We start from the raw sequence: 15,776 nt of genomic DNA on the forward strand, positions 1-15,776 counted from the left end.
AAGTGTCAATTTAATGCCCAGTTTGATACTACTCTCCACATATGTTTTTTAACTGTGTAAATCGACTAATATAGTTTCACGTTTTAATGCGTGGTCTTTCATTTTCTATTCTGTTTTATGCCCGTTTGGTTCACGCGTCTTGTTTTTATAGCAACGAAGTGCAATTCCTCTATTTTACCAAAAGATGGCATCATGCAACCGTTTTAGTGTTGCCTACCTTGCCCAACTCCATCGAGCAATAATAATTGTTATAATCAAGGGTTAAAAATCACTTTTGAATTTTCTTTAGGCTAAAACAAACACAAGAGCAAGATTGCAACATTTATAAAATGCTGCTGCTTCTCTTGTGCTATTAGGCCGCTGGATTTGGGAAAAACTAATCTGCAACAAATTCAAAATCAGGGCTTCTTTTTTGTTGTACATAATGTCAATAATTTATTTTAACAAAAATATGTTTTTCATTAAAGTTTTATCCTTTGCCTCCTCATCCAGGCAGCATGATGATTCACACTTGTATGCTTTTGGAGGTGTCTCAGGCAAGTGGTGTCAGGCTTTTACGTCACAAAACAGCCAACTGTAGAGAACTTTAAAGACTTGCTGTAACGTAGCCATAGGTCATGGACAAACCGGAAACACCGATCATACACTGTAAACTAATCTTTTGTTTGGCCCCAGGTTGCCCAGCCACATGAAGAGGTCTCCATCTGAAGTGGAGTACAGCAAATCCATTTGATGATGAACCAACCTCTATTAGCCGCAGGTGAGTCTCAAGAGTTGGAATTGAAAAGTCAAGTCAAGTTAAAATCTGTAGCCACAGAGTAACAAATATGATGGCTCGTAATCATAAGCTTCTTCATAGCAAGTAAGGTTTCTCTCACAGATAACAATTACAGTGTTGTACAACAAAAAGGTGAGGTACAAAACAATAACATCTCATAAAATGACAGTGAAACGTTTCAACCAAAAGCTTTCCTAAATATCAATGTCTTTGCTTCTTAAAAGAGTTCTCAGAATCTGCCACAGGGAGTGACGAGGGTAGGGAAGTCCACTGTCTCGGGGGCTACAGACTGAAAAGACTGGTCCACCTAAGACTTATAACGAGTCTTTAGATCAGATTTATTTGAGGTCTTGGGTTTTTCAAGCAAGCCAGGATAACAGTTATTAGAGAAAAGAAAACACAACAATGCTTTTAAATGCCAGCCCCATCTGACTTTTTTTACAATCTTTGTAGCAGCTGTTTTCTTTGAGACCTCAAGTAGGTTCTGACTAGCAGTCGTATAGATATGGACAAACATTATTTTTTACGCAATTTGAAATAGATATTTAAGCATTACAAAAATAAATAAGGGTTATGTTTCAAAGTGTCTCTGAAAACAAAAATCTTTTAATTAATTGACAAAGAACTTGTTCTGAAGAGCTTACAGTCTAGAAACAGGCTTTCTTTCCACTGGTGCAGGCTGTGTTTTTAATTAATCAACAACAACAAAGCGATTCATTCAATGAGGAAAACATCAAAACAGCTTGGACATTTTATTTGTACAAAACTTGACATTTATTAAGCTAAGTTTCCTAGTGCATGATTGCATATTCTAATTGGCTTATTTCCTCCTTTTAATTTGAGCATAGAGCTGTCTTTTAACAGGCCTATACATTGAATATTGTCTTTGCCCTAGGAGTGTGGCTAGACATGAGCGCAACAACCACGGGCCAGACCTTTCGGATAGACAGTGGTCAGTTAGCTGAGGGGCTGACAAACACTTAAAAATTATCATTACGCCCATATTTATAAGGGGACATTTAGAATCACTGATTCACCTTTGAAGTACACTCTTTATTAAAGAGATTATAAATACAAATTTACCATAACATCACATGGAAACAGATTATCCATAAAAACAACAATCCTGGGGAAGAAATGTTATGCTCACTTTGAAGTCTATCCATTCCGAGCCCTTCTTCATTTGTCCACATTATCAATCATTAAAGAGGCTTGTTATGTGGAGTTGCCCCGCCATTGTGCTTTTACATGATATCAGACTGGGAAAGAACAATAGCCTTGATGGTGCCTTTTTTACTTGAGCGGATCTGTCATGCGTGATTCCCCAAAGGTTTTCTTCCTCCTTGGTTCCCAGGATTAGACCGCTCAATAGTAATCTGCAGGTGTCAGAGAGGAAGCCGCCGTGTGATGCAAGGTACAATGGTAAACAATAGAGTTGTAATCACTGCCTCCAGGACGGGCTGTATAAAACCACTTTCAACACTCCTGCTTAGAATTCTGACCCCCTGTTTTGTCTGAGAGGCTTTTGGGGGCTCGGGCTGCACCACAGAGCGGCAAAGTTTTGAACTGATGTATAATTGGGATTTTTTTTTCTCATTTGCATTGCGTTATATTTGAAAACACTTCCTTCTGGTGCTTTCAGAGCGCATTATATTATACATTAGACATTTTCTACTTGTGACAATTAAAATCACCCCATGAAGAATAACATTAGTACAAATGGATAACTGTTGTGCAGCAAAAAGATTATAATTGCAATAATTTAATTGAACTTTTTTTTTTTTCTTTTATATTGAAACCACAATATATATATAAAAATTAGGTCTATATTTTTAAAGATTCTGACAAAATATAAACTTGTAAAATTGTTCAGTTATCACCCCACTTTTTATCCTCTGACAAAAATACTGTAGCCTAATTATCTGTCAGATGGGGGATCTTAGCATCGTTGCAATATCATTAGAGTGTCTAATAACTAATATTGAGAAATGGCTTGACATACAGTAACACTGGGCTGATGAGCTCGTCCTAAAAAAAACGCTCCGGTCTAATTTAGGTTGCATTTCGAGGACATCAAAAAGCAAGAATGACGCGTTCTGTTTACTGCAGATGTTGCCTCTTGAATCCCACCACAACAATTTGTCAAAAAGGCTAGCTGCTCAATGGCTCAATTTGCACTGTCCTGACCCCTTCTTACTTACAATCAGCCACCCCCCACTCTCCCCGTCCAAGCATTTTCACCAACACCACAACCAGCAGCCCCTGTCGTCACACACCCACCCAAGCCTTCAACGTCAGTCGCGCCACAGGGGAGAGGCATATAAAAGAGGGGGGCACTCTGGAGGTAGAGGCAGAAAAACCAACTAAGTCTCCAGTGACCGACCAACTTCTTCTTATTCTGCTGCTATTACCACCACCACCACTACTACTATTACTGCAGCCTCTAGTCTATCCCTCGTCACTGGATCTTTTAGTTTTGACCTAGACAAATCGACTGTACTATTTTGTGTATAGCAATTGGACTTTTGCTACGCAGCATGCAGCTTTTGGTGGTCCTAGCAGCTCTTATGGGGGTGGTCTTCAGCGTCAAATCAGTCTCCGGGCTACCCTTAGATGACAGAAGCCCTCTTCATGCAAGCAGGGTAAGATTTTGACTCTTTAATGTAGAGATTTATATTTGAAAGGTTTTTTTTAAATTATCATTGTGTTATTAGTAGTTAACGTTCTAATCTCTCTCATTTAGGAGTTGAGTAAAGAGCGTAAAGAGCTAATCTTGAAGCTGGTCTCTGGTTTGCTGGATGGAGCGCTGGATACCAACATGCTGCCCGGAGAGGCATCGCCGTCCGTGGATTTGGAAGAGCCTTTGGAATCCCGATTGGAAGAGAGGGCCGTGTACAACAGGCTATCGCTGCCCCAACGCGACCGCAAAGCCCCCTGTAAAAACTTCTTCTGGAAAACGTTCACATCCTGCTAACAACGCCAAAAAAGCGAGACCGAATGAGATGAAACATTGAAATTGACGCGACGAGTTTTCTGGGAAAGACCACATGAACTGTAGTAGACCTCAGCTGTACATATTTCATCAGACATCCATGGACTTCACTGAGACAGCGTGTCTGTTTGAACCTTGAATATGATTTATCTATTTATGTATTTATGTACACTATGGATGTATTTATGTATTTATTTAAGAGTCAAATAAAGCATGATCTAATGTTTCACAGAGTTCACATCTTGATTTTGCTTGATTTAATTTGGGGGAAATATGTTGCAAACTGGAACTAACAATACAATACAAAAATGTGGTTTGTTTTTAAACGCTTTTAAATGTCCTTAGACTTTAAGTGTGACTATAAAGTAGTTTTGTCTAAGACTGAAAAAAAGGTTTTTAGTATTAATGGCATGACGACAATAAGAAATAGTCTCAAACAGCAGGGCGATTACTTACTAGCGTCTTAGTAACAACCCAAAAAGAAAAAACTCCCTGCTGTCCTCTATTCCAGTCTATTTTCATTTCATCCGTTGAAATCACATTGCCTCAAAACACACTTTTTAAAAATATTGATTCTTGTTTTGTGGAAATTACATTTATTCAGAAAAAGGCAGACAGCTGCATTAATTCCACTGACCCTAAAAGGTCAGCAGACACATTGTGTAAGTCCATCAATACTTAGAGTGGGCAGAATCAACGGAATTAATAAGAAACCTCATATGCGTGTGTCTATAAGGCTGAGCTGGTCTCAAACAATGGCATAGCGTTACGAAACCTTAAAACTGTCATAGTTATCTCCGGGTGGGATAATATGGGGCACCTGTAGAGACTCCATTAGCATGTTTTTCGATTTTATGAACAAAACATGACAAAAGAAATCACCTTTGACGTCAGAGGCAACAATCCTTCACACAATAATTACCACACGCCCTTAGAGCCTTTCTGGCTCCTAGCCCTATTGTGATACGCGTGCTTTTTGCTACCACCTACTGTGCTATAGACCCGGACCACAATCAAATATCGACCTGCGCGGTTCGTTTTTATGGGGCTGATGAATATGAGGTGGGCAAATTACATTCAGGTGCAGTGCCCCGCTGTTAACGCCTGTACAAATGGCAGTCTCACACAGATGGCTAATCATGCAGTAAATAAACAAATAAAAACAGCACTTTGCAACGCACTCAGACAAACAGTCTTACTCACGGAAACCCTGCTGCTATAGTCATGCCGTAAATCAGCTATTCTTCTGCCATTGTTAGGATTTTGTGGCACTTTATGTCAGCCATGACGAGTTTACAATTTATAAATGTATTAAGAAGTGTGTCTAATACAGGGTGTACTGCCTTGCAATTCAGTGGTGAGTCAGGCTTACAAATCTGAATATGTTCCATTTTATACCCCCATAAATCCACTTATCTCAATAAAATGAAAAAGCATACATGTCACCACATAAAGATTGCTGTTGCATTGACTCATAATCTTCTCACACACTAAATCACTCATGAAGCGGGGTTTGTCAAAGCTTTTCTAGTAAACCAGCAACCCACACAGTATCAACATCATTTGCTTTTACTTGTGTCAATTGTATCTAAGGCGCATTGAGTTGCCTTGTGTACGAAATGCGTGGTATAAATAAAGTTGCCTTGCCTTGCCTAATCTAGGCAAGGCAAGGCAAGTTTATTTGTAGAGCACAATTCATACACAAGGCAATTCAAAGTGCTTCACAGTTGAAAACAAATAGAATCAATAAAAACATCAACATAAAATTAATCAATTAGTCTAATTAATCTAATTCAATAATTATCTACATGATGATTGTGTTGACTCAAATATATATAGATATAGATTAGGGCCAACTTCTGTCCTCCGTTTCCACGGTCACCGTAGCAGTGTCAAGAGGCTGTTAGACCAAACCTAAACTTGTTGTTGATGGAGAGACTATGTGTGAATCATTAAGAAAAAGGAAATGGGAAAACTGAAAATGTTTGAACTGATTCCCTGTCCAATAACAACATTCAGGCACTGTAAATAAAGCCTTGTGATTTCATTTCTTATCTTTTAGTTCCCAATCATACTGAGGTAAATCGTATAGTGAGTATTTGATCCGATTTTCTTAACAATATGTCTGTGAAAATTGGACCATTCTCACAGGCAATCATTTCAGGCAGGTGTGCATCAAAAACAACAGAATCTTTTTTTTTTTTTTTTTTTTACTAAATTAAGTACATAATAGAAATACACAACACTTGTCACTTCTTCAAATCTTTGTTTGTAGATACCTCATAAGACGCCCATGGGAGACAGAGCTGTCACTTATCTCCTCCAGCAGCTATTGTCTGTCACTGATGGATGACCGATAAGGCCCTATATCACATGGAACACATGTGGAGACACCATTTAAGGCAAGTTCACAGTCCTGATCGATTACTCTACAAAAGACACGCTCTCTCTCTTCTCACTGATCCCCTGTTGTGTTTGTATGAAAACCTTAATATGAAAAAACAAACTCTCTCATTTTCATGCAAATTCCAATAAAAGTACATGGAGGTGTGTTAAACTAAATTACTAAGCTTTGTAATTGCACAGTTGTCATGGTTTGAGATCTTCTTCTGTCTTAGCTTACAAAGAAAACCTGATGATTCAATTGTTTGTCGCAGAGGCTAAAAGTTGAATTGTTTTGTGTTTTGTATTCAAGTTATGCTCTACAGAATGTTCCCCCTAATGCCGTGTCAATCACTATCCCGAAACGTAAACAGGACAATCTGATGGTTACAAAGGTGCGTCCACTTCTGACTCCGCGCCCCAGGTCTAAATGAGCATGCATAGGAGCGACTTCAAAGGCGATGCCTCCAAGCAAAGTATTTTATTGGTTTTCCTTTTGATCTAAAGGAGGCGGTGGGGAAGTGGTCCACAGGAATAACTGCGTAATTCAAATTTCTGTGTTTCTTATGAAACGCTGCAGAAAAATAACAAAGACCGTTTTTAGGATTTTGTTGCTGCTTCTGATTACACTTCAAAGCTGTGGGTGTTAATTATAATGTTACAATAATATTTCATGTGAATAATCAGCCAAACTTAATATGAGCATTTTTTATCAAAAATGTGACCAATTTGAATGACCAACCTTCAGTGATATAACTGCATCCTTTTGGCTCATTTCTTTTGCCGTTTCAGTTTTACATGCTAGAATGAATTCTAATCCAAGAAGCTGCACCTGCAGTTTGGGTAAGAAAAAAAAAGAGTGATATCAGAAGAGTCCTATTCATTCCTATTCATTCAAGTTTTCAGCGTCACAGCAGTACTGTATCTTTAATATAGAATAAAGATTCCAAGTTGGATTGATAACTCACCATCAGGCCAAAAACTCCGCTCTCCGACTTGTCAATATCAGTTTTATTTGTATTTACGGCAACACTAGGTGCCCAAAGTGCTTCACATGTAGGGATAAACAACATGGACACAATATTAACAATAAAAAAGAGAGAAAAAAAATCTTGTCGAACTTAAACGACGATCAATAAACGACAAAGCTGCATCGGGCCTGAAACAGTTCACACCGACAGAACAATCTTTTACAAACACATTAACTTTATTAACTCCTTTCTTCTCTAAAAATGTTCCCTCTGACACCTGCCTTCGTTATACAAGACCAAATTATCACAAATAAGCTTCTGTGTACTTTCTGATAGTCAGGGGTGCCGCCTGTGTGCTGTGTGTGTACTGTATGTGCCATCACCTGCCATTCCCAAAGCATTATGGTTAAGAAATCATTAATATAAGAAATCTTTCTGTTTCAAACGTTGTGTTGATCATGGTCGATGGAACTTAATGGTGTAGTCTTGTGTTTTTACCAGGTGGGATCTTGATTGCACCAATGATTTGCAAAGTGCAGTGTTGCATTTTGAGAGCCCATGAGCCGGAAAGACTTGTTATTTGCTCGATGATGAGTTACCCCATGAGTTACCCCATGAGTTATTTTGATACAAAGGATGGATGGAAGTTTTGAGACATGCAGTTTTACCATGTTAACCCGGCGACTTGAACATCGATGCTGCAATTGCCTCAAGCTTCTCTGCCAGTCGACCGCAATTTGTTTGTTAGTGACATTTCAGGTTGTGTTCATGTGGTCGAACAAATGCAGCATGGTCTGCTAGTCATGAGGTGTAATACCACCAAACTCAAACAATCCAAAAGTGGGCATTAGAAAGTCCAGAAATCAGAAAGTTGCTCAAGTACATGCAACTGTATAGTGTGTGAGACATTTTATTATACATTTTTCACATACATTTTATTTTTCTATTTTTCTAGCCTATTCTCTTCAGTACAGTACAGTTTGTCAATTTCAGCACTAAAACAATCTGACATTTATGCTGAAATAGTCAACCAATTTTCAGCAAGTAAGTACATTTTTGCTTGTACATGGATTATTATTCCTCCTCCTTAAAGCAGTACTAAGTAATTGGTGGGATGATTGGTGGACCCACCAATCATCCCACCAATTCTGGCCAGTCTCTGGCCAGAAAACCACAATTGCAGCTTTCCTTTGCCTCCGGGTTGGAGACACCAATACACACCTATGGACTCATGAAGAAGAAGCTAACAGGCTCACGGACAAAGCTAACTGCGGGCTAGTGCCACTTAAACAGTATTTACAGCCAAGTTTGTGTGAAAAAATATGTCCATTGTGTCATTTGATGTACAATATCCCTCTCTCCCTTTGTCTTTTCTGTCAGCATAGTATTTACTTTCACGGACAATTAATGAGTAAAAAAAAACGTAACATGCTGCGACACATGCAGTGGCGCTTATGGCCTCTAGGGGCATGAGTTACTTAGTACCGCTTTAAAGCCACACTGTGGAACTTTGCAGGATTTGTGGGGCTACCTATTCCAGTAGAGAAACTAAGCTGTTACCAAATTCAAAGTATGAACAAACATGCTCCTAGTACAAAATAAAGCATTTGTAAATGGGCCTATTATATTCAAACTACCTGTAGTCACAGCAAAGCAACATCTGAACACTTAATGATATCCTACGCCTTGCAAAATCACAGGTGAGGTCCAAGGAAAGGCGAGCCTACTCGCAGTAAAACGCCATGTTCTTTGTTTTTTTAGGCATTTTTTACCAATAAAGATAAGATGTGACTTTATTGATCTCTCAATGGAGAACTTCACTTGTTACCTAAGCTCTCAAGAAAGACTCAGGGGGTGAATAGACACGGAAATGTGCAATCAAGTAATAGTAACTAGAGGTCTCTTATATAGAATAAATATAAAACTTGAGAAGAGCAAAACATATATACGTGTATAATAAAAAGTAGGACAGAATAAAAATGTCGAAATATCAAGAGTCAACATTGGCAGTGCAAATTGTACAGTCCTAAAGCCACCTGTTATGGAGTTAATGCTTTGATTTATGATATTTACTGGGTAAAATGTAAGCATTTTGGCTCCTTTATCCACCTCTTGTTTTTGTGCATTTTGTCGAAAAGGTTGTGTCAATAATAGACTTGCTTCACTCTTTTGAGATATGATTAGTGCCTTTCAGGAGCTGCTCTCGTCTATTCACTTTTAAATTTCTGCCTCTGTCGAATGCGGCACAGAGACTGGTACTTATAACCACCTTTTTCAGACCAAATAAAACTGAATGCTTTTTCGAGCAGTCAAAGGCATCATGAAGCGCGGCGTCGTGAGTAATATATGGCGCCTGGGAATCCGCCCGTTGTAACTGAGCCAGGCAAGCATTGTGCAACCAACAAGTGTCCCTGATGACTTTCTCTCACAGTGTGACCGTGTTGAGGAGCACACCGGAGCAGCTTTGGAGGGGGGGGATTGTTTTCCCCAGCGGGCCTTAATAATGCCGCCTGATGGCTTATTCAGTCGCCCTGGCGCAGGCACTAAAAGCTGATCATTACAAGCCCCGTGCTCTTTCACTCCTAAGCCGTGCCTCCCAAAATGAGCTGTCTGCTGCACATGAGGAGAGCCGCCCCACGCCTCTGCCAGGTTCATACCACCAAACTCGGGGCCAAACTAGTGCTTAACGAGGACAGCTAAGTGTTGGATGCACACCGCAGGTCGCATCTCTCTTGCAGCCAAAACTTTGAAATCCTATTAGTTTTATAGGGGATATGTTGAGCCTCAGCTAATTGGAGTGCATTGAGGAGGACTGCGCTCTCCTGAGATTAGCTTTGCCTTGACATTGTAATTAGGTGCTTGAAAAGTGTGTGTTTTGACCAGATTACTGTTTTCTCATATTTTGTTTTTATACAGAGTAAACAGAGGAGACTAATTCAATGCAAAGTCACTTAAAAGTTGGAAAATATACTTGACAATGAGCGAGCCCTGTAAAAGGTGCAAGACTTGTAATAGTAGATGATGACTTAGCTGATGAAATAGTTTAATTTTGCCGAATAACAGACCAATATAATTCGTCGTACTTTTTATACGTCGTCATACTTTAAGTTTGTGACTTAAACGAAACAAAGTTAAACATAGTTGATGTACGACTAAAGCTTTCCATATTCCTTTATTTATTTGAATAGGAAAGTGCAAATAGATTGAAAATAAACTTAAAGGGTTAAAGGGACAGAGTTTAATTTTTTTTTTTTTAATTATGTATTTTCTTCCCCCTGCATGTTCCAGCCATGTCCTAAGGTGTAGAATGAGCCCAGACCTGTTCACCACAACTGCCTCCAAAATCCTGCACTGTCACTCAAAAAGTTGTTACTTTGGGTCCAAATTGATTAATACTGAAGGTGCAGTTACATGTATGACCTGAGGTGGCAGTAGTGAGTACAAAATTGCCAACTTGCATCTAGCCCCTTTAAAGTGCAGATGACACATTTAACATATTTGTTGCTAAAACATAGTTAACACAATTATATTTAAGATTTCGCTACAAAAATGTGCCCAACTTTCTTTAGTTTTACCAGTTTTGTGATGTTTATAGTTTCACTTCCTTATTGGACTCTGACAGGAAGTGACATAGATAGGCAAACAATTTTAAACTGTTGCTGTGCCGACCATGTTTTGTCAATGGGAAATGAGTCAAACTGCTGTGGAACTTTCCCTCTATCTATGTCACTTCCTGTCAGTATCTTAAAAAAATAAAGATAACTTTTCTGCCCAACATTTCCTCCTTTTTTTCAAAAGAATTAAAAAGAATAAACTTCCATTGACACAAATCAAATTCAATGTCAGAGCTTTGAGTTAGTGCTTTACACATGTAGGAGAAAAACTATGAAGACTACATGACATTTGCTTCACTAAACTTTTAAACAAAACTTTTTTAGTATTAAATTAACGCTTTAAAGGGACTAGATGCAAGTTAGCCATTTTATACTCACTACTGCCACCTCAGGTCATACGTGTAACTGCACCTTCTATATTAAGCTCGTGCATGACGGCATGTCGGACCCGAATTAACACCTTTTTGAGTGACAGTGCAGGATTTTATAGGCAGTTGTGGTAAATATGTCTGGGCTCATTCTACACCTTAGGACATTGTTGAAACATGTAGGGGGAGGAAAATACTTTATTTTAACATTTTCCGTATAGTCCGTATAGTCCCTTTAAGATGTAATAGTGAAATGTTTTGAATCTCTTTAATCTTCCTCTACTGCCTAGAATATTATCAATGACTCATAATCAATGCTGTGCGGAGGTGGACATATATTTTTGTCACAAAACATGTTCATATTAATTGTTTTGCGCTTCACCGACTGTCTGAGTGACTCACTGGTAACTCAGCTTGTGGTTCCGAGTGTTTCCCCAAGATGATGTGTCGTCTCAGCAAATGATTATCCATCTTGGCCTCAAAGTTTGTGATGTCAACTTTTTAACCTCGTAGCCTTTTGACTCTCTTGGCTTCCTGACAGAAATCCATCTCAGCATGAGGAAAAGGCCACTTGTCTTTTATTGATCTGCATACAGACGAAGCTAATTAATGTCGAAAACGATGATACTGATTATAAATGATGATTGAAAACTTTCATAGCTCCATAGTAAACCATTGTTCTCACACATATTTCACCTGTATGGGCATCCATCACGATAAGCAGAGGTGGTGCCCACACAGTTCATTAGTTTTTTCATTGATTCAGACCCACTTGTGCTGATGGCGCCATTAGCAGGACAGGGTACAAGAAGATATTGACGATCTTGTTTAAGTCTTGTATGATAGGTCTCTAATCACCGCTTCCATGATTAACTAACCCATTGGCCTCTCTTGATGCCTCTTTTGTGACGATAATAGATGTGTTGCCACAGCAGCAGTTGTGATTGTTCTAGTACAAAGGTTACAAAGGTAGCCTACTCTTGAAACAGCCAAACATCCCAATGTGAACAAACAAAAGGAAAAAAAAAAGAAAAGTCCACTTTTACTGAGATAGAGTTGTGTGTCGTGAGTTATTCAGATCATAAATGTCATGGTCGAATTACAGAGATTAGTTTACATTTATTAACGATAGACAGCAGAGCATCACTCATATTGGAAATCTGTGTTTAATGTTCATGCTTACCTGTCATTCATCTCAAGCTTAACAGACCTGATAATATTCAATCAATTAGACAAGACATAAAAGTCATTAATTTTTCTCTGAATGGTCATTGAGTCTGTCAGCATTAGTGTATATAATATCGGATCAGCAGTTTTTCCATGACCAGTCAAGCATGATAAAGTCCTTTGATATGAAGGAACCCCAGCAACTCAAGTAAATAAACTTAGGGTCATCTCGGAGAGTAACCTCTGGGTAGCCTTCAAGTAAAGTAACACCACGGACTCAGATCAATGACCCACCAATCTATAGGTTGGTGCCGTCACCCGTTTTATCGTAGGTATGTACTCTGGTGTGTGAACATGTGTGAGTGCCTTTGAGGGACAATGGATGGAAATTGGCTCATGGCTATATACTGTACACTGTCCCGATCAATAAGCAAAATAATGATCACATATGCTGCACTATATAATACTATCTATGTTTCGGATTTCCAAGGTCTCTGTGAAGGAGCCTCATAACACGAAAGGACCCGCCCCTAAACTTACCCCCTCCCTCTGAGTGTGCCTCACTCATCTCATCTCTAGCCCCCACCACCCCCACCTTTTGTACCAAAGATACAATTCTAGCGTGTCTTCCGCACATAATGTGTATTATCCAACTGTGTATATTTGTGTATGTGCTTGATTCTGATTCATTATGACTGAAAGCAAAATTGGACTGTTTTTAGTTATTGTCTTAACAATGGTGATCGCAAATTAGTGTTTTAGCGGGGTTTTTTTGCCTGATCACATTGTAGAAAAATACATTTTTGTATTGATTGACCAAACAATTCAGATGGATTAAGTTGGATAAAGTTTCTATTTTGTCTGTGCATTTTCCATAGAGCTTGGAACAGTTTTGGCCAATATTATCACCTGTTATGTGACACATGCTGTCACATTCATTTATTCTCCATAAAGTTGTGGTGTGTCTAAAGATAAATTGTTTTTGAAGAAATTTTTACACAGTTTGTAACTTTAATACGTTTCCCTTTAAGAAACATTTGAGAAACTTTCTCCTCAAAATGAGACTTGTAAGTCAGTACGTCAGGAGGACTTACTATCTGCTTTTCTGTGGAGACTGAAAAACCTATTAATTTAATATCAATGGAATCCCTGTATAGAAACCTTTTAGCAAAGTCATAGACTACTTTTAACTTTTTCCTTTCTAATGTAAAAAGCCAGCTTTTAAAAGTGTCTTTGTGTGAGCAAGATTTCCTCTGTCTGTCAAGCTTCAATTGTGACCTATTTGAAGCCTAATGAAGAAGCCAGCACAGTCTAGGTGGGTGTTTGCATTCTGAGCTGGAAGCAGCATTCCCGTGTCATAGCTCATTATTGTTCCTCCACATTGTCGCCACTGGCCGCTTTAGCAACTTAGGGTTGTCCACCGAATTGCTAAAGCCTCTGTCTGTTTGAATTAGACAGGAAGGGGCTCTGCGTTGGATGTGTTAAAGGTATCCCTGTCTATTGCGCTTTTGCTCATTCTAAAATTGAAATACATCAGCACTGTACGCGCTGCACAAAAAGATACCAAATCAACTCATCAAAAGACAATCTCAGTCATTAGCAGCCATCAAAAGAGCACACCTGGGATCAATATTGGGTGCACTTTGCCGCAAATGCAATAGTAGCAAATAATAGGGTTTTCAGGGGGGGGCAGGTGGGAGCCGTTCCCTGAATCACCCGATTTTGAATGCTTGTAGCTCGCATTTATCCTCATTCAAATTGTGAATAAGTGAGTTGTGAGTCATGACTCATCTTCACCTATATAATTTTGTCTTGGTGCATTCACCAACCCTGCAAAGATGGGGAGATTCATGCAGTTTATTAATATACACTAGAACAGAAAACTTGCAGGACTATTACGGAAATCATGATTCATTATAAAGTGACAGCTGTGTTCAGTGTTGGATGCACAGCTTTGCTAATGATGAACAAACAAGCATTATATTTTGTATTATTATATTTAATGTTGTTGTAATGTGATGTCATGTTTTAGTGATCAGTAAGTGTTCTTCAAATTTTCAAGTTTTATTTTGTGGGACCTGTTGGGAAATTTAATGTTAAGGGAAATTTGTCCTCTGCATTTGACCCATCCTTCGACGCCGCTGGGGCAACACGTAAGAAGCAGTGGGCGATGGTAGTGCCGCGCCGGGGGACCCATCTCCAGATATGGAGTCAGGCTGATGGCTTTTTTTTTTTTTTAAAGTTGTATTTTTTTAAAGTTGTATGTCTAGATTGAGATAGTAGTATAGACCGCAACATGTTCCAAACCGATCAAAGGAGATGTATATGTTTGTTAAAGGAATAGGCCACCGTTTTTAAATACTGAGATATGTTCTTAGCTTAGACGGGTTGATATGCAGCTGTCCCTCAGTCACGTAAACAGAGCACAGACGGCGTTAGCATATAGCCTCTCCCAGCATAGGTATAGCTCCAAATGGAGGTGAAGTTAGTTGCTGCCAAGCTCTTTCCCTATTTAAATATGGTTGCATGAGCCTTTACACGATCCAAGTGTAGTCACACAAAATTAAACATGCAATATAGTAGTGTAGGCGTAGTGATATTGCTACGCCTCACAATATAGTTCCCCTTTTTATCCGCTTAGAAAATCGACATGTTTAATTTTGTGTGACTATCCTTGGATCGTGTAAAGTTCTGTTCCTTTAAGTGATGATGTCATCACTCTACTTTGGGATTTAGCTGATTTTAACCTGCTGTAGAGCTGACTAGCACATTTACTCTCGTAATGCTTTTCTGGCATTAATTATCAGATTATTTTTTCCAAACACAACAAAGGCTTATTTCGTATACAAAAATATCTTCATTTTACCTGGAGAAATGGTTAGCTATATTGTTCGAATTAGGTGTACAACAGTTTTTGGCCTTTGTTGTTAATTCAGCAGGACATTCAGATAAAGTAGCGTGTTTATCAGTGAAACTCTGAACAGTTTGGACCCAGAAGTAGAAAATTACTGTGTGTGACGTCACACTTAACAAACGTATAATTTATAAAACTACTTTTTAACACATTTTCACTTAGGTTTCACTTTTCAACACAATTCAAGGGGGCACTTGAGGAATTCACTTAGTGAGGCCAGTGGTTCTCAAAACATTTTACACCAAGTACCATCTCATGAATTCTTTGACTTTCCAAGTATCAGCACCTGGCCAAAATATCAAAATCAAACTGGGTCTAAAACATTTTTTGTCTTAACTGGGTGTTAACCATGTCTAACCCTGAAAAAACACCACACTTAAATGCTTCAAAGTAGAAATTAAATGATCTCAAATGAATATAAGGTAAATAATTGTAGCTATGACCACTGCAATAGGCTATTGTTATGTATGCACTAAAACTAATTTAAGCAAGAAGGGGATAAAACAAAGTACACCCTTATGGTTTAGTATGGATCGCACTTACCAAGAAATGTCACAATAGGATTTAATTGGGAGCTCTATTGCATGTGT

General features: G+C 38.7%; 1 protein-coding gene across 1 annotated transcript; it reads left to right on the forward strand.

Annotated features, from left to right (window-relative positions):
• The first annotated feature begins 3,111 nt into the window (after window positions 1-3,111).
• Window positions 3,112-3,991, forward strand: LOC306964966 (somatostatin-1B-like). Its single transcript, XM_079559143.1, has 2 exons — window positions 3,112-3,420; window positions 3,522-3,991. The coding sequence occupies exons 1-2, from the start codon at window positions 3,316-3,318 to the stop codon at window positions 3,750-3,752; spliced, it is 336 nt and encodes a 111-aa protein (XP_079415269.1). The 5' UTR covers window positions 3,112-3,315; the 3' UTR covers window positions 3,753-3,991.
• Window positions 3,992-15,776: the final 11,785 nt, after the last annotated feature.

The sequence above is a fragment of the Gobius niger genome (assembly GCF_951799975.1).
Source record: "Gobius niger genome assembly, chromosome: 6".
Lineage (NCBI taxonomy): Eukaryota > Metazoa > Chordata > Actinopteri > Gobiiformes > Gobiidae > Gobius > Gobius niger.